The sequence below is a fragment of the Anomaloglossus baeobatrachus genome, chromosome 6, assembly GCF_048569485.1.
Source record: "Anomaloglossus baeobatrachus isolate aAnoBae1 chromosome 6, aAnoBae1.hap1, whole genome shotgun sequence".
Lineage (NCBI taxonomy): Eukaryota > Metazoa > Chordata > Amphibia > Anura > Aromobatidae > Anomaloglossus > Anomaloglossus baeobatrachus.
Genome location: NC_134358.1, coordinates 322,727,325 through 322,747,430, shown reverse-complemented (window position 1 = coordinate 322,747,430; position 20,106 = coordinate 322,727,325). Strand labels below are relative to the sequence as shown.

General features: G+C 49.5%; 1 protein-coding gene across 1 annotated transcript in view; it reads left to right on the top strand.

Moving 5' to 3' along the window:
• INO80C (INO80 complex subunit C) overlaps positions 1 to 20,106 on the top strand; it is a 49,965-nt gene that overhangs the window by 17,340 nt on the left and 12,519 nt on the right. Inside the window, exon 3 of the mRNA XM_075314934.1 lies at positions 3,535 to 3,602. Within this exon, the coding sequence (XP_075171049.1) occupies positions 3,535 to 3,602 (68 nt within the window). The remainder of the gene's footprint in view (positions 1 to 3,534; positions 3,603 to 20,106) is intronic.

The window sequence follows — 20,106 nt, the reverse complement described above, 5'->3', positions numbered from 1 at the left end:
CACGTAGCTGATCAGCACTTGGCGGCAGGCAGGTGGGGGAGGAGGGGGGGGGAGAGGGAGTGGAAGATGCGATTGGGGATAGTTAGAAAAGAGCCACGAACAATACTTACAGGATGGATCAGAACAGCGGCAGATTGGGGGGCGGCAGATGGGGGCAGCGGCATATAAAGGGAGCATCTGTGAATGTGAGACGGCGGCGGCTGGGATAGGGTGGGGGCGGATGGGAGAGGGCGCAGTGGACGCAGGAGCGGCAGAGGATGGGAGGGAAGGGGGGATGGCAGGGAAGGGGAGTGGGAGGTGAGATTGGGGATAGTTTCCCTACAGGATGGATCAAGGCAGCAGGATCACAGGAGATGAAGGAGGCAGCAGATCAGGGAGGGTGAGAGGTGGGAGAGGGAGCGCAGCGCAGATCACGGGGGTGACAGGTGAGGGAGCACAGATCACGGGGGTGACAGGTGAGGGAGCACACATCACGGGGGTGACAGGTGAGGGAGCACACATCACGGGGGTGACAGGGGAGGGAGCACACATCACGGGAGTGACAGGGGAGGGAGCACACATCACGGCGGTGACAGGTGAGGGAGCACAGATCACGGGGGTGACAGGTGAGGGAGCACACATCACGGCGGTGACAGGGGAGGGAGCACACATCACGGCGGTGACAGGGGAGGGAGCACACATCACGGCGGTGACAGGGGAGGGAGCACACATCACGGCGGTGACAGGGGAGGGAGCACACATCACGGCGGTGACAGGGGAGGGAGCACACATCACGGCGGTGACAGGGGAGGGAGCACACATCACGGCGGTGACAGGGGAGGGAGCACACATCACGGCGGTGACAGGGGAGGGAGCACACATCACGGCGGTGACAGGGGAGGGAGCACACATCACGGCGGTGACAGGGGAGGGAGCACACATCACGGCGGTGACAGGGGAGGGAGCACACATCACGGCGGTGACAGGGGAGGGAGCACACATCACGGCGGTGACAGGGGAGGGAGCACACATCACGGCGGTGACAGGGGAGGGAGCACAAATCACGGCGGTGACAGGGGAGGGAGCACAAATCACGGCGGTGACAGGGGAGGGAGCACACATCACGGCGGTGACAGGGGAGGGAGCACACATCACGGGGGTGACAGGGGAGGGAGCACACATCACGGGGGTGACAGGGGAGGGGGCGGGTAGCTGACCAGGGGGGTGAGAGGTGGGGGGAGCGTGCAGTACATCATGTAGGGGAGGGGGCGAGCAGCACATCACGGAGGGGAGGGGGCGAGAAGCACATCACGGAGGGGAGGGGGGCGGGCACCGATCATGAGGGGGAGGGCCGGGCAGCAGATCGGAGGGAGCGGTGGCACTATGACAGATGGAGGAGGACAGGGATCGCGCAGCACATCACATCATGGAGGTGAGGGGGCGGGCACCGATCACGAGGGGGAGGGGCCGGGCAGCAGATCGGAGTGAGCGGTGGCACTATGACAGATGGAGGAGGACAGGGATCGCGCAGCACATCACATCACGGAGGTGAGGGGGCGGGCACCGATCACGAGGGGGAGGGGCCGGGCAGCAGTTCGGAGGGAGCGGTGGCACTATGACAGATGGAGGAGGACAGGGATCGCGCAGCACATCACATCACGGAGGTGAGGGGGCGGGCACCGATCACGAGGGGGAGGGGCCGGGCAGCAGATCGGAGGGAGCGGTGGCACTATGACAGATGGAGGAGGACAGGGATCGCGCAGCACATCACATCACGGAGGTGAGGGGGCGGGCACCGATCACGAGGGGGAGGGGCCGGGCAGCAGATCGGAGGGAGCGGTGGCACTATGACAGATGGAGGAGGACAGGGATCGCGCAGCACATCACATCACGGAGGTGAGGGGGCGGGCACCGATCACGAGGGGGAGGGGCCGGGCAGCAGATCGGAGGGAGCGGTGGCATTGTGGCAGATGGAGGGCGGCGGCGGCAGCGGATCGGGAGGTGTGGGGGTGAGGGTGCGGGCAGCAGATACAAGGGGTGGGGGTGCGGGCAGGAGATCGGGGAGACAGGTGGCAGATCGCGGAGGGCAGCGGCGGCGGATCGGGAGGCTTTTCACCGGTTTCATACAGTGCAATGGCAGCGCGGCAACTTCCGAGTCCTATGCTCCGGTCTCATAACAGCATGGGACCGGAGCTTGTCACCCTGCCATTGCACTGTGTACACTCACTGTGCTGGCGTGCTGCAGGGACGACAAGTGAAGCTGATGGGGCGGTCACCGGTAACACGTCCACTGTGATTGGAGAAATCGGTCACAAGGCCGATCTCTCCAATCAGAGCTACTGGAGCTGGGGGAGGTTGATCCAGTGAGGTCACCCAGCTCCAGCCAATGGCCAGTGCTACAGCTGCACTGGCCAGGGCTGGATTTCAATGTTTCAGTCATTTTTTGAATGGCTGGAACATTACAGTGGCTGTGATTGGTTGAGCGGCGTTCGTCAGCCAATCACACCCTCCGTAGGTCCGGGGAGGAGGCACCACCCCTCCTGAGGTCAGGAACAGGTCCCCTCCTCCCCGAATCTGCGGTTTATGTTAACATTGCAGTCACCGGAGGCTCCGGTGCCGCGATTCCGCCATGACGGAAAGATCCGTCCTTGGTCGTTAAGGCCCAGGGCACAAGGATGGATCTTTCCGTCCATGGTCGTGAAGGGGTTACCTGCTGATGTTGGAAACAAAAATCCCTGAACTTCCCTGCTTTTACCGCTCTTCTTTATTTTGCGCTTACTCCATTTTAGGGATATTCACATATATTGCCTGTGGTGTGCAGTATGTGAAATCACTGCTTGCAGTTCAACTGGTCTTATCTTCAGTGTCCTTTCTGGGGGTTGCACTTTCACCCCTTCCTCCCAGACACTGCCAATCACAGCTTAGGAGTTGATTTAGTAGATTTAGTTGCTCCCAAGCTATGTTTGGACATTGCCTCATGAAAGGGTGTAAGTGCAACCCCCAAAGAAGACTGAAGGTGCGCTCAGTTGTATTGCATAGAGATTTTATATGCTGTTACCCTGAAGTATCACATGAATATTAGTGATGAGCAAGCACTACCATGCTCGGTACTAATAACCAGTTGGATACTCAGATGGGCGCATCTTGAGTACCTGAGTATAATAGAGGGCAATGGGAAACTTGAGCATTTTTCCCAGAAGTGAAAAAATGGTCCAGTTTCCTATTGACTTCCATTATACTCGGGTACTCCGAGTATCCAACTGCTCGTTGCCAGTACGAAGCACCCGAGCATGGTAGTGCTCACTCATCACTTGTGACTATGTTTGCAATGGAATGTCTCAGAGCAAAATAGAAAAAGGACAGCAGAATTTATGCTTTTTCTCCTATTTTTTTTATTTTTTTCTGAAGTGACAGGTCCAGAAAGACTTGGATTTCTATAATAAGATATATTACAAAGTTTCATATTTTCATATGTGCTATTAACTTGCATTTATTAAGAAAAAAAAGACATTTACTCTTTATAATTAATATTTGATATTCTATGATGAATTTCAGATTTTAACATTGATGCCCCACCTTCATGTAAGCCTGCTAAGAAGTATTCAGACATATCAGGACTTCCTGTAAGTACAGTTGTATGAAATAAATGTAGTTATGCTTAAGTAATTACATCCACACCCGAAAAGAAATAATGGTTATACTAAATGTTTTCTTATAATGCTGCACCTAGTTTAGGACACAGTACAGAGATCAAATATATTTCTTAGTTTTCTCCTCTAACCTAATGGTTTATGAAAATCTAAAATGAAAGACTCTTCATACTCAGTTATGACTAAGCATAGTAATTTTATGTGCATGTCACAATGTAGCTTCTGAGCCTTTGACTTTTGAAATACAGCTCTGGAGATCAGAAAATTGTATATCTTCATTTGATGGCTCCATAGCTGGTTTGCACCTTTTAAAGATATGGACATACTAGAAATACAAATCCTTTGAGAATTAACTTTTCTTTTTCGCTCTATTGGGAGACCCAGACAATTGGGTGTATAGGCTATGCCTCCGGAGGCCGCACAAAGTACTACACTTAAAAGTGTTAGGCCCCTCCCCTTCTGCCTATACACCCCCCGTGCTCCCACGGGCTCCTCAGTTTTCTGCTTTGTGCGAAGGAGGTCAGACACGCACAGCACAGCTCCACAGATTAGTCAGCAGCAGCTGCTGACTATGTCGGATGGAAGAAAAGTGGGCCCATATAGGGCCCCCAGCATGCTCCCTTCTCACCCCACTCTTGTCGGCGGTGTTGTTAAGGTTGAGGTACCCATTGCGGGTACGGAGGCTGGAGCCCACATGCTGTTTTCCTTCCCCATCCCCCTTAGGGCTCTGGGCGAAGTGGGATCCCATCGGTCTCCAGGCACTGAGACCGTGCTTCATCCACAACTCCTGTGGAGCCTGATGGATAGGAGCCGATACCGTTCAGGGACATGGCCCTGCATCTTGGAGGTACTCTGTATCCCTGTGGGGACCGCGCACGGCATCACCTCAGCTTTGCTGGGTGTGCTAGTGCACCGGGGACCGCGGCGCTGACCGGGTCTATATGTGCCATTACACACTCAGCGTCGCTGAGTGTGTTTATATGTAAGGGCTACCGCACTAACCGCCGCTGCCATGGGACACTGCGGCGCGGCTGGGACTTGTAGTTCGCCGGGGACTTTCACGCCGGCCGCGCTTTTACGGCGGCCGCGTTTATTACTAGAGTCCCCGGCTTCCTTGCGGCCTAGTTTACTTTTCTCCCGCCCTCAGCCCTGACAGGCAGGGGGAAGGGCGGGACGCTGCACGGAGCGAGCAGCTCTGAGGGCTGGAGTATGATTTACATACTCCACCCCCCTCACTGTGCACGGTGTGAGCACCAGTTCGCGCTCTTTCTCGGCCACGCCCACAGCTCCCTCATCTCGTCAGGACGCCGCAGCCATTCCTGTCAGCTCCACCGACGCTGCAGAAGAGGGACACGTCCTGGGAGACCCAGACACGGTCTCTGGTGGCCTCACAACCGCTTTAGGCGGCTGGTAAGCAGCACCTGTGGTGCGAACCCCATGGTGCTGTAGTGTATTGGTACATTATTTGTGTATCGTATATACTTTACACTGTATGAGCACAGTTCATTCTGGCTATATACCCTTTTGTGTAACTCAAGGAAAACTATAGCATGGCGCCCACAAAAGGCAGGGGTGCCAAAACACAGGCTTATTATGCTGCCTGCGCCGCATGTAAGACCTCGCTACCGGCAGGTTCCACTGACCCTCATTGTGTGCAGTGTTCGACCCCTGTGCCACTTCTTCAGCCGGAGCCTATGCTAAGAGGGGCCCAGGGGGAGCCACCTGTTGACACTGTCCAGGTGACGGGGACTGAGTTTGCTAAACTCTCTGAGACTATGGCTAAGATACTAGAAGCCTTGCAGTCCAGGCCGGTATCTCAGCAACGGGACTCTGTTGAATCATTGTTCCCGGGCCCCCCTCAGTTGGACCAACAATGTCCTCCCGGGGTATCTCCTGCATCCCAGTCTGAGGGTTCTGACTTAGACCCCAGCCCCAGATCGACTAAGCGGGCTCGCTTAGAATTTCCCTCGACATCATATTGTTTAGGGTCTCAGCGGGGGGAATCTTTGGTTGATGATGCGGAGACAGCTGATCAGGATTCTGATCCTGAGAGCGCTCTCAATCTTAATACTCCAGACGGGGACGCCATAGTAAACGATCTTATTGCGTCCATCCATCAGTTGCTGGATATTTCTCCCTCAGCCCCTCCGGCGGAGGAGTCAGCTTCTCAGCAGGAGAAATTTCGTTTCAGGTTTCCCAAGCGGACACAGAGTATGTTTCTAGACCACTCTGATTTCAGAGAGGCAATCCAGAATCACCATGCTTGTCCAGATAAGCGTTTTTCTAAGCGCCTTAAGGATACACGTTATCCTTTCCCCCCGGACGTGGTTAAAGGTTGGACTCAATGTCCCAAAGTGGATCCTCCAATCTCCAGACTGGCGGCTAGGTCCATACTTGCAGTGGAAGATGGGGCCTCGCTCAAAGATGCCACTGACAGGCAGATGGAGCTCTGGTTGAAATCCATCTATGAAGCTATCGGAGCTTCTTTTGCCCCAGCATTCGCAGCCGTATGGGCGCTGCAAGCTATCTCAGCAGGTCAAGCGCAAATTGAAGCAGCCACATGCACGGCCGCGCCACAAGTGGCATCCATTACCACCCAGACCTCGGCAATTGCGTCTTACGCTATTAATGCTGTCCTGGACTCTGTGAGCCGTACGGCGGTGGCGACCGCCAATTCGGTGGTACTCCGCAGGGCCTTGTGGCTACGGGAATGGAAGGCAGATTCGGCTTCCAAAAAGCGCTTAACCAGTTTGCCAATTTCTGGCGACAGGCTGTTTGGCGAGCGTCTGGATGAAATCATCAAACAATCCAAGGGAAAGGATACATCCTTACCCCAGCCCAAACAGAACATTCCCCAACAGAGGAGAGGGCAGTCGAGGTTTTGGTCCTTTCGGGGCGCGGGCAGGTCCCAATTCTCCTCGTCCAAAAGGTCTCAGAAAGAACAAAGGAACTCTGATGCATGGCGGTCTAAGTCACGTCCTAAAAAGAACATTGGAGGCACCGCTAACAAAGCGGCTTCCTCATGACTTTCGACCTCCTCTAGTAGCATCCTCGGTCGGTGGCAGGCTCTCCCGCTTTTGCGACGCCTGGCTGCCACAAATAAAAGACCGCTGGGTGAGAGACATTCTGTCTCACGGTTACAAGATAGAGTTCACCTCTCGTCCCCCGACTCGATTCTTCAGGTCTTCTCCGCCTCCCGAGAGAGCCGAGGCTCTTCTGCAGGCGCTGGACACTCTGAAGGCAGAAGGAGTGGTGGTCCCTGTTCCTCTTCATCAACAGGGCCACGGTTTTTACTCCAACTTGTTTGTGGTCCCAAAGAAGGACGGGTCTTTCCGTCCTGTCCTAGACCTGAAACTTCTCAACAAACACGTAAAGACCAGGCGGTTCTGGATGGAATCCCTTCGCTCCGTCATCGCCTCAATGTTCCAAGGAGATTTCCTTGCATCGATCGATATCAAAGATGCTTATCTCCACGTTCCGATTGCCCCAGAGCACCAGCGCTTCTTGCGCTTCGCCATAGGAAACGAACACCTGCAGTTCGTGGCACTGCCATTCGGCCTGGCAACAGCCCCACGGGTTTTCACCAAGGTTATGGCTACTGTAGTAGCGGTCCTCCATTCTCAGGGTCACTCGGTGATCCCGTACTTGGACGATCTGTTGATCAAGGCACCCTCTCAAGAGGCATGCCAACACAGCCTCGACGCTACCCTGGAGACTCTCCAGAGTTTCGGGTGGATCATCAATTTTCCAAAGTCAAATCTGACACCGGCCCAATCGCTCACATACCTTGGCATGGAGTTTCATACCCTCTCAGCGATAGTGAAGCTTCCGCTGATCAAGCAGCGGTCACTACAGACAGGGGTACAATCTCTCCTTCAAGGCCAGTCACACCCCTTGAGGCGCCTCATGCACTTCCTGGGGAAGATGGTGGCAGCAATGGAAGCAGTCCCTTTCGCGCAGTTTCACATGCGTCCCCTTCAATGGGACATCCTACGCAAATGGGACAGGAAGCCGACGTCCCTCGACAGGACCGTCTCCCTCTCTCAGGCGACCAAAGCTTCCCTTCGGTGGTGGCTTCTTCCCACTTCATTATCGAAGGGGAAATCCTTCCTACCCCCATCCTGGGAAGTAGTCACGACGGACGCAAGTCTGTCAGGGTGGGGAGCGGTTTTTCTCCACCACAGGACTCAGGGTACGTGGAACCGGCAAGAGTCCTCGCTTCAGATCAATGTTCTGGAAATTCGGGCAGTGTATCTTGCCCTGAAAGCGTTCCAGCAGTGGCTGGAAGGCAAGCAGATCCGAATTCAGTCGGACAATTCCACAGCGGTGGCATACATCAACCACCAAGGCGGCACACGCAGTCGACAAGCCTTCCAGGAAGTCCGGCGGATTTTGATGTGGGTGGAAGCCACGGCCTCCACCATATCCGCAGTTCACATCCCAGGCGTGGAAAACTGGGAAGCAGATTATCTCAGTCGCCAGGGCATGGACGCAGGGGAATGGTCCCTTCACCCGGACGTGTTTCAGGAGATCTGTTGCCGCTGGGGGGTGCCGGACGTCGACCTCATGGCGTCCCGGCACAACAACAAGGTACCAATGTTCATGACACGGTCTCAAGATCCCAGAGCTCTGGCGGCAGACGCCTTAGTTCAGGATTGGTCGCAGTTTCAGCTCCCTTATGTGTTTCCTCCGCTGGCACTGTTGCCCAGAGTGTTACGCAAGATCAGGGCCGACTGCCGCCGCGCCATCCTCGTCGCTCCAGACTGGCCAAGGAGGTCGTGGTACCCGGATCTGTGGCATCTCACGGTCGGCCAACCGTGGGCACTACCAGACCGACCAGACTTGCTGTCTCAAGGGCCGTTTTTCCATCTGAATTCTGCGGCCCTCAACCTGACTGTGTGGCCATTGAGTCCTGGAGCCTAGCGTCTTCAGGGTTATCTCAAGAAGTCATTGCCACTATGAGACAGGCTAGGAAACCAACGTCCGCCAAGATTTATCACAGGACGTGGAAAATTTTCCTGTCGTGGTGCTCTGCTCAGGGTTTTTCTCCCTGGCCATTTGCATTACCTACTTTTCTGTCCTTCCTTCAATCTGGACTGGAAAAGGGTTTGTCGCTCGGTTCCCTTAAGGGACAAGTTTCAGCGCTCTCTGTGTTTTTCCAGAAGCGCCTAGCTAGACTTCCACAGGTACGCACGTTCCTGCAGGGAGTTTGTCACATCGTTCCACCTTACAAGCGGCCGTTAGAACCCTGGGATCTGAACAGGGTGCTGATGGTTCTTCAGAAACCACCATTCGAGCCAATGAGAGATATCTCCCTCTCACGACTTTCGCAGAAAGTGGTTTTTCTAGTAGCAGTCACTTCTCTTCGGAGAGTGTCTGAGCTAGCAGCGTTGTCGTGCAAAGCCCCTTTTCTGGTTTTTCACCAGGACAAGGTGGTTCTACGTCCGGTTCCGGAATTTCTCCCTAAGGTGGTATCCCCCTTTCATCTCAATCAGGATATTTCCTTACCTTCTTTTTATCCTCATCCAGTTCACCAATGTGAAAAGGATTTGCACTTGTTAGATCTGGTGAGAGCACTCAGACTCTACATTTCTCGTACGGCGCCCCTGCGCCGCTCGGATGCACTCTTTGTCCTTGTCGCTGGCCAGCGTAAAGGGTCACAGGCTTCCAAATCAACCCTGGCTCGGTGGATCAAGGAGCCAATTATCGAAGCTTACCGTTCGGCTGGGCTTCCGGTTCCCTCAGGGCTGAAGGCCCATTCTACCAGAGCCGTGGGAGCGTCCTGGGCTTTGAGGCACCAGGCTACGGCTCAACAGGTGTGTCAGGCGGCTACCTGGTCGAGCCTGCACACTTTCACGAAGCACTATCAGGTGCATACCTATGCTGCGCCGGATGCCAGCCTAGGTAGACGAGTCCTTCAGGCGGCGGTTGCCCACCTGTAGGAAAGGGCCGTTTTACGGCTCTCTTACGAGGTATTATTTTACCCACCCAGGGACTGCTTTTGGACGTCCCAATTGTCTGGGTCTCCCAATAGAGCGAAAAAGAAGAAGGGAATTTTGTTTACTTACCGTAAATTCCTTTTCTTCTAGCTCTAATTGGGAGACCCAGCACCCGCCCCTGTTTTTTTGTGTACACATGTTGTTCATGTTGAATGGTTTCAGTTCTCCGAGTTTCCTTCGGATTGAAGTTACTTTAAACCAGTTTATAATTATTTTTCCTCCTTCTTGCTTTTGCACCAAAACTGAGGAGCCCGTGGGAGCACGGGGGGTGTATAGGCAGAAGGGGAGGGGCCTAACACTTTTAAGTGTAGTACTTTGTGCGGCCTCCGGAGGCATAGCCTATACACCCAATTGTCTGGGTCTCCCAATTAGAGCTAGAAGAAAAGGAATTTACGGTAAGTAAACAAAATTCCCTTCTTTTGGCATGGAAGTTTTATTACCTTGGTTTTCCGTTTCATAATTACAAAAAAACGTAATATTTTAAATATTTGGTAATATACCTGTATTTTCACTATACTAAGAGCAAAATGTAGGTGGGTGACCCTACCTCAGCGTCAGTTTGATAGAGATTGGTAACTATTATTATTTGTGTATTTCACCAGCAGGCTATCTGTCTTACCTTCACATACTTCCATATGTATTAACTTGTGCTATTGAATATTTTCATCTGTTAACAGCTATTGAGCAAGCAAAATGTGTAAATTGATTTTATGCAAGAAGGAACGATCTCCTGAGAATTTGCAGTTACAGTACTGTAGCTCCCTTCAGTTATACTAATTACTTTCATATCATCATGATGGTGGTGGTGAAAGGAAAAAAAAGAAGAGTTCCATCTGCAGTAGTGAAGTATTACCTACTTCTAGTCTATTCTTCTGTGATAAGATTACTGTCGAAGATAACTTTTACTGTGCTAAATACTTTTTTTTTTTTTTTTTTTTAAAGCACCACTGTTTTATTCTTTTTTCTTTTAGCACTGAGGTGGCGCTTTAAATCTAAGTCCCTGTCATATAATCACTTTCTGGCAGCTTCACCTTTTACTAATGCCGCTCTGGTCTTGTGGCGCTATCTTGTGACTATAACTTATGACTGGCTGGATGTCAGAAGTTACATCACTAGCGCTCAAAGCATCTCTTTGAGAGCCAGGACAAGTTTCCCATAGAGTTGCATTGAGTTGTGACCTTCGGCACGCTCCATGAAACTGGAGCACACTGGCAGGTCACAAATCACCGGAGACCAACAGGAGGGACCCTGGAAATAGAGGGAGACACGGAAAGGTGAGTATCAAACTGGTCAGGGGACTTAGATTTATAGCACCACTCCAGCAGTGCAATAAAAAAAAACAGAGTGGTCCTTTAATTGTACTTTGCTTGTATTAGCTTCTTCTAAATGTATCAAGAACAACATTGTGATATTGAAACAGTAGAAAAAGCTTTTGAATTGTTTAATAGAGTTGGTCACTGCTTTCTATAAGTCCCTCTCATGTGAACTAACTGGCCTACATAAACTTTTTTGTAAATACTTCGGTTTCCCAAATGCCTCTGTAAGCTGAATTGCTCTCCTTGTCCCTTGATCTCTGGCTATGATGTTACATCAGATTCTTCCTGGCTCTGGAGTCATGTGTCATTTCATGCAGGTGGGCCTCTATTTAGCAGAGCTCACTCCCTGCTTCTGTGTATACAGCTGCAGACACAGCTCTATCATCCCCCTGCACATTTCTCCTACCAAATTTCGTCCGTGTATCTGCATGTATACACCAGTTACTCCAGTTTTCTATACATGTAGACATACTGCTCTATACACTGTATTATACACTGAACAAAAATATAAACTCAACTTTTGTTTTTTCTTTCATTTTTTTGAGCTGAACTCTAAGGTCTAAGACTTTTTCAGTGTACACAAGAGGCCTGTTTCTCTTTAAATATTGTTCAGAAATGTGTCTAAATCCTGTGTTAGTGAGCAGCTCTCCTTTGTGGAGATAATCCATCCACTTCACATGTGTGACACATACAGATGCTGATTAGACGGCATGATTATTACACAGGTGTACTTCAGGCTGGCCACAATAAAAGGCCACTGTAAAATGTGTAGTTTGAGCACACAGTACAGATGTCACCAGTTTTGAGAGAGCGTGCTATTGGCATTCTGACTGCAGGAATGTCCACCAGAGCTGTTGCCTGTGAATTGAACATTTATTTCTCAACCATAAGCCGTTTGCAAAGGCGTTTCAGAAAATTTGGCGGTATAACCAATAGGCGTCACAACCGCAGACCATGTTTAGCCACACCAGTCCAGGACCTCAACATCCAGCATATTCACCTCCAAGATTGTCCAAGACCAGCCACCCAGACAGCTGCTGCAACAATCGGCAAAATACACTAATCAGAATTGGAACTGCAACACCAAGAAAAAAATGTCATGGAATTATGGAAATCACAGGATCAATTGACAAGTTAATGATCTACAAATAATAACAAAATTTTCAAAACTTCTTGATTTATTCAGAATTACATCTGAGCACCATGCACAGAAATAAACCGCTTGACATACTTACAAATGAGATTATTAATGGTTGTCTGAGGAATGTTCTGCCACACTGACTACATTTGGACACACATTTTCAAGATCTGCTTCTGACCATTTCCTTTGCAAGTGACGAATAATAATTTCATCTCAGACTTGCTCAATGGGAGACAAATCTGCAGATGCTGCCTGACAAGGCAGCACATTTAGGCCATGCATGCTGTTCACAGTACCATGACCGCTATGTGGCCTGCATTCCTTTGCAAACATTGTAGTGAGTTGCATGTTGTATTGCAGCTAAGGGAAAACAAAACTATTTAACTCATCTTCTATTGCAAATGTGAAAGAGCGGGCAAGTGTGATTTGGATTAAGTGTGTGACTTGTGATTCAGTGACTTTGGATGTGTAACTGTTGTGTATTTTGAAATCCAGATCTATGTGAGCAGCTGGTAACACTGACATCCATTGACAATATAGAAGGAGTTTGATGCTCACTGAGCAGCTGCCACTGGCGTAGGTGTGGGGGAGGATTGTAGTATGGAGCTGCAGGGCAGTGAGGCAGCTAGCTGGGTCACAGTTAGAAGGTGGTGTAGAGAGAAAAGTGCCAGAGAGGCTAGATCTGATCTGGCACACCCCAACAAGTTTGCTAAGTTGGCAGATGAGGGGGGTGTCCGTACAGGAGTAGCACTGCTGCAGAAAGACAAGTACTCTGAAAGCCGAAGGAATGTGCTCCAGTAAGGAAGGTAAATGAAATGCAGGGCAGGCCAGATCGATGCTGGTAGTGGGGGATTCCATTATTGTGGGAACAGGTAGAACAATCTGTCATAGACAGGGGATGTCAATCAGTGTTGCCTTTTGTCCGCTCAAGATTGGGTTGACATATTACTGGGAAGAGCTGGTGATGAAACAGCGGTCATGGTGGACATCGGCACAAATAACAAAGTTAGAGGTAATTGAAAGGTCCTTAAAGATGATTTCAGGGAATTAGGCTGTAAGCTGAAGGCAAGGACCTCAAAAGTGGTGTTTTCTGAAATATTGCCTGTACTATATGCCACTCCAGAGAGTGGGAGATTAGGGAGGAAAATAATTGGCTCAAGAATTGGTGTAGGAAGGAGGATTTTGTGTTCCTGGAGAACTGGGCCAACTTCTCTGTAAGCTACAGCCTTTATGCTGCAGATGAGCTGCACCTCAATGGAGAGGGTGCAGCTTTGATGGGGGAAAAAATAGCTAGAAGGTTAGAGGAGTCTTTAGGACTAGGGGGTGGGGGGGGGCATTTATTGTACAGGAGGGGAATATAGTGACCTGCGCATAAATAATGACATTGGAGTTGGCATGGGGGAGGGGTTAGAACAGTTACATAGGTTGAAAAAAGACCTATGTAAAAAGGTCCATCTAGTTCAACCTTCCACCACCAATTATACATTTTTTCACTGAATAATTTATAACCGACAATATTGTGTGTACTGAGGAAATCATCCAGCCCTTTTTTAAAAGTTGTTATAGTATCTCAATCAAAAAGACTGCTGGAACACCATTGCAATTGTGAACAGGGTGCTAGCTAAAAAATACACAATTTATATTAAGTGAAAGCTGCACACCAAATTCAGAGAAATATGAATAAGCATAACTGCTCTATGATACATAAAGAAATGAAAAATATAATTAGCCATATGAAATCGGGCAGTAATAAATTGATCAATACATTAGCAAAATATCTTTTTTTTTTTTTTTTCAAATCTTTAGCAGTCATGCAATGTCACATTTTCAATTTTTCTATTACTTTACATTTATCAACATTGAATCTCATTTGCCAAGTGTCTGCCCATTCTGACATATTGACATATTATCCAGATCATTATGTAATATTGTACTATCAAGATCAGTTTTTAATATCCTACATAGGTTGGTGTCATCATTACCCCACTGCTGATTATAGCCCATTTAGAGAATGTACCATTTTTGACAACTCTTTGTTTCCTATCTTTTACCAATTCTTTACCCATCTGCTAATAGTTCCTTGCTTCAGGAGCTTCATTATAAGGCTATTATGTGGTACAGTATAAAATGCCTTTGCAAAGTCCAAATAAAGCACATCAGCTGCATTACCAATATTCAAATTTGCACTTACCTCATCATAGAAACGCAACATGTTGGTTAAACATGCCTTATGTTTCATGCATTTATGTTGGTTGTCAGTAATTATATTATTTGCTCTAATATATTGTTGCATGTCATCTCTTAAAATGCCCTCAAAAACCTTGCATACCACTGGTGTCAGACTTACCGGAGGGTAGTTGGCTGCATCCACCCTCTTACCTTTCTTAAATATTGGTTCCACATCAGCCATTCTCTATTCCTGAGGTACCAAACCTGTTACAAGAGTCTAAGGGCCGCTTTACACGCTACGACATCGCTAGCAATTGCTAGCGATGTCGAGCTCAATAGCACGCGCCCCCATCGCACGGCTGATATGTGATCGCTGCCGTAGTGAACATTATCGCTAAGGCAGCGTCACACGCACATACCTGCTCTGCGACGTCCTTTCTAAGGGGGCGGTTCGTACAGCGTCACAGCAGCGTCACCGAACCGCCGCCCAATAGAAAAGGAGGGGAGGAGATGAGCGGCCAGAACATGCCGCCCACCTCCTGCCTTCCTCCTTTTCCGGTGGACGCAGGTAAGGAGATGTTTGTCGTTCCAGCGGCGTCACACATAGCGATGTGTGCTGCCACAGGAACGACAACAACAAACAACATCGTTACTGCAGCAGCAACGATAATTTAGGGGGGCATGTCACCGATGAGCGATTTTGAACGTTTTTGCGACTATTCAAAATTGCTCATAGGTGTCACACACAACGATATCGCTAAAGCGGCCGGATGTGCGTCACAAATTCCGTGACCCCAACGAGATCGCTTTAGCGATCTCGTAGCGTGTAAAGCCACCTTTAGAAGATAAACTACAGCGGTCTGTCAATTACTGAAATCAATATCCGTGAATGAATGCCATCTGGCATGGGGGATTGATTAAAGTTTAATTTACTCAGACGCAGGTGTACTCTTTCTTGTACATTATTTATATCAGAGGAAGGACTTTGATTTTTGCCTTGTTGAATGATCCCTGTAACAGTCATTTCCTTGATGAACATGGATGAAAAGTGCCAGTTTGATATCTCAGTCTTTTCTTTGTCCTCTATCATTATCCTGTTATCTTTTATGGGGCCTATACCATCCTTTTTTATTCCTTTTGTCATTGATATATGTATAAAAAAAAATTGGGGTTTATTTGAATGTCTTTGGCAATTTTTGTTCCAGTAGCTAATTTTGGTAGCTTGATTTCTTTTTTACATTTCCTATTGAAAAATGTATACTCCTGAAATACTATTTTTTTTTATTCTCAGCCTTCAAGATTTTCAATGCCCTTTGTTTTTGTTTTATTATACTTTGTACTGTCTTATTTATCCATAATGGTTTCTTTTTATTCCTGAACATTTTATTAACAGAAAGTATAAGTTTTTTACAGGACTCTAGTAGTATATCCTTAAACTTGCCCTATTCGGTATCACCAGTTACCATAACATTGTTCCAATCCACACAATTAAGCTCTTCCCTTAGTTTGTTGATATCAGCTTTTCTAAACTTCCAAGTTTTAGCATTTCCCCTTTCAAATGTTCTATTGAATATTACATTGAAGCTTACCATATTATGGTCACTGCCTCCCAACTGCTTTCGGACCTGTATGTATGAAATTATAGCTGGTCTATTTGACAGGACCAAATCCAGCAGATTATCTCCCCTGGTCGACTCATCTACCAGCTGAGAGAGGAAATTTTCTTCAATTGTGGATAAGAACTTGCAGCTTTTAGCACGACCTGAAGATTTTATGCATCACTGAATGTCTGGATAGTTGAAATCCCCCCATAATAAGGACCTTATAATTACCGTATTTTTCGCTTTATAAGACGCACCTGATTATAAGACGCACCCCCAAATTTGGTGAAGGAATAGAGAATTTTTTAATAAATGGGGTCCGTCTTATAATGCCAGTGTCCGTCTGACAAATCATATAGGGTATATGTCCCTCATAGCCCCCCCCATCCTAAAATTAGCCCTCTGAATCTGGATATGGCCCAGTGATGCCACATGTCCCCTATGCCTGGCACACATCCTCTATGGCTGGCACACAGCCCACTGTGGCTGGCACACGGCCCACTGTGGCTGGCACACGGCCCACTGTGGCTGGCACACGGCCCACTGTGGCTGGCACACGGCCCACTGTGGCGGCACACGGCCCACTGTGGCGGCACACGGCCCACTGTGGCGGCACACGGCCCACTGTGGCGGCACACGGCCCCATGTGGCTGCACACGGCCCCATGTGGCTGCACACGGCCCCATGTGGCTGCACACGGCCCCATGTGGCTGCACACGGCCCCATGTGGCTGCACACGGCCCACTATTGCTGGCACATGGCCCCATGTGGCGGCACATGGCCCACTATTGCTGGCACATGGCCTCATGTGGCTGCACACGGCCCACTATTGCTGGCACATGGCCCCATGTGGCTGCACACGGCCCCATGTGGCTGCACACAGCCCACTATTGCTGGCACATGGCCTCATGTGGCTGCACACGGCCCACTATTGCTGGCACATGGCCCCATGTGGCTGCACACGGCCCCATGTGGCTGCACACAGCCCACTATTGCTGGCACATGGCCCCATGTGGCGGCACACGGCCCCATGTGGCTGCACACAGCCCACTATTGCTGGCACATGGCCCCATGTGGCGGCACCCGGCCCCATGTGGCGGCACACGGCCCCATGTGGCGGCACACGGCCCCATGTGGCTGCACACGGCCCCATGTGGCTGCACACAGCCCACTATTGCTGGCACATGGCCCCATGTGGCGGCACATGGCCCCATGTGGTGGCACACGGCCCCATGTGGCTGCACACAGCCCACTATTGCTGGCACATGGCCCCATGTGGCGGCACATGGCCCCATGTGGCTGCACACAGCCCACTATTGCTGGCACATGGCCCCATGTGGCGGCACCCGGCCCCATGTGGCGGCACACTGCCCCATGTGGCGGCACACGGCCCCATGTGGCGGCACACGGCCCCATGTGGCTGCACACGGCCCACTATTGCTGGCACATGGCCCCATGTGGCGGCACACGGCCCACTATTGCTGGCACATGGCCCCATGTAGCGGCACATGGCCCACTATTGCTGGCACACAGCTCCCTGTGTTATATATCGCCCCATGCTGCTGCTTTTAGGAAAATAAACTTTCCTTACCTTCTCCAGCATTGTCCTGTCTGTGTCCCCCTCCTCGGGGTTGATCTCCAGCCTCCTGCATTTCCTGGTTCTCGGCCGGTCATGTGATCGGCACGGCAGAGTGAAATCTCTTGTGCCTTATCACAGCAGCAGGAGGGAGGCCTGGCAGACACGCTGGAGGAGGTGAGTAAAAAGTTTATTATTTTACTGTTTGCAGCAGCATAGGGGACATAGCTAACACGGGGGAGGGGGCATGTGCAATCAAAGAAGGGGCAGGCAGATATAATATACACTGCTGCCCCAGCCTATCGCCGCGGTGCACTTTCAGCACCATGGTGGTGGACAGCAGCTGTGCATATTATATGAGCGGGTGCAGGAGATCAAACGCTGCTGCTCCCAGCTTTCATAAGTCCCCCAGCAGAGCTCCAGAGCTGCCCGCACCTCCCCTGGACTCTGTAGTGTGTGTATATATATATATATACACCCCCCCCCGTATATTCGGATTATAAGACGCACCCCCTACTTTCCCCCAAAATTTGGGGGAACAAAAGTGCGTCTTATAAAGCGAAAAATACGGTATTATTATTTGCTGTCTTTTCAATTTGTTGCAGCATTTTATCCTCTACCTTTTCAGCTATGTTATGAGGCTTATAGCAAACTCCAATTAGCAACTTTCCATTATTGCCCTCCCCTTGTACATTTACCTATAACATGGGTCCCCAATTCCAGTCCTCAAGGGCCGCCAACAGTGCATGTTTTCAGGATTTCCTTAGTATTGCACATGTGATAATTTAATCACCTGCACAGTTGATGATTACAACACCCATGCAATGCTAAGGAAATCCTGAAAACATGCACTGTTGGCGGCCCTCGAGGACTGGAGTTGGGGAACCCTGACCTATACTAACTTTACATAGGTGCAGCTCCCTACAATGTCGTCTTTGAGCACAGGCCTACAGTTAGATTTGATAAATATACACACCACTCCACCTTTTTTGTCTTTCCTGTCCTTTCTGAATGTGGTATAACCCTCTATGTTTCTCACCCAGTCATGGCTTTCATCCAGCTAGGTTTCCGTAATGCCCACCATATTGTAATCCATGGTTGACATGAGTTTCCAACTCATTCATTTTGTTTACAAGCCTAAGCTATGTGCCCACGTTGTGTCCCTGCAGAAATTTCTGCAGCGGTTTGAACAGCACATGTGCGCTTCAAATCGCTGCAGAAACACTGCGTAATGAATGCAGTGAAAAGCCAATTTCATGCGCTCTGGATGCATCCCCCACCATAGACAGAGCGGAACCTGCATCCAAAGCGCACGGAATAAGTGACATGTTGCTTTTTAGAACGCAGCGATTTGGCAGCATTCAAATCGCTGCATTCTAAAACGCAACGTGCGCATGGATTACGCTATATGTATACGCGATTGCAATATGCAGCGTAACTGCATGCAATACGCACACCTGGGCACAGAGCCTAACATTTGTTAGCAGCCATTTAATACTATTAACATATTCCTTACCTCCCTTAATGCATGTCCCTGCTCCCCTAAACCTTCCTTGACCCCTATTGTCTCACTCTCATTGTTTTCTCTATCCCCTTTTTTTGCACAACTGCCCTCCCTACCCCCACATCTTAGTTTAAAAGCTCCTACATCCATCTGACTATTTTTTTTTCCCCCAGCACAGCTGTCCTCTCCCAATTTAGGTGTAGTCCCTCCCTACCGTAGAGCCTGTAGCCGACAGAGGCGTTGGTTCAGTTTTCCATGATCCCAAATCCCTCATTCCTGCAACAATTTCTAAGCAACGTATGTATCTCCCAAAGATCCCACTGTCTTTCTAGTGACGCTCGTGGCATCGGTAGTATTTCTGAAAACACTACCTTGGATGTCCTCTACTTCAGCTTCTCTCCTAGTCAATACACTAAGCAAGAATAGAGGTACAGAAAAATTGTCACGTTAGGTATGGGGAAGTACCAAGTGAAAGGGAAGGGAAACCCTGTGTCTAGGGAAAGGAAAGCTGGTACACCCTGACCCTAGGTATCCCTAGTGCTGGACCCTAAATCAGGAACAGATAGGACGATCTCTTCGTTAACCCCACTAAACACTATAGACCACACAAGAAGGACATGGGGAAAATGCATGATCTACTTATCTACAGATGACACAGGTAGAAGTTCAGCAAAGTTTTTAGCAACAATACCACAGAGGAGGCTTGAATGAACTGAAAAATAGCACCACCACCAGTCCAAGGAAGGAAGGGGTATTTAGGCACCGAGATAATGTTGTCCAGCAGCTGGGTCCAAAAGGGTGAGAGATTAATCTAGCAGGAAAGCTACCTATACCAAAGAATACTGACAGCAGGAAAATGGAAAGTCAGGGACCATTTTACACATAGCCAAATGCTGTGACCTTCAATGGCCAGAAACCACATGACTGTCTGTTACCCGTGACACACCGATGACAGAAATATATAAAGTGCATGTACACTAATTTCAGAAGCCTCACCAACAAGATGGAGGATATACAGATAATATTGTTGGGGAAAAAATTATGATATTGTGTGTATAACGAGACATGATTGGAAGAGAGCTATGACTGGATTATTAATTTACAGGGATATCGTCTGTTCAGGAATGACTGTACAAATAAGAGGGAGGGAGATGTTTATTTGTAAAATCGT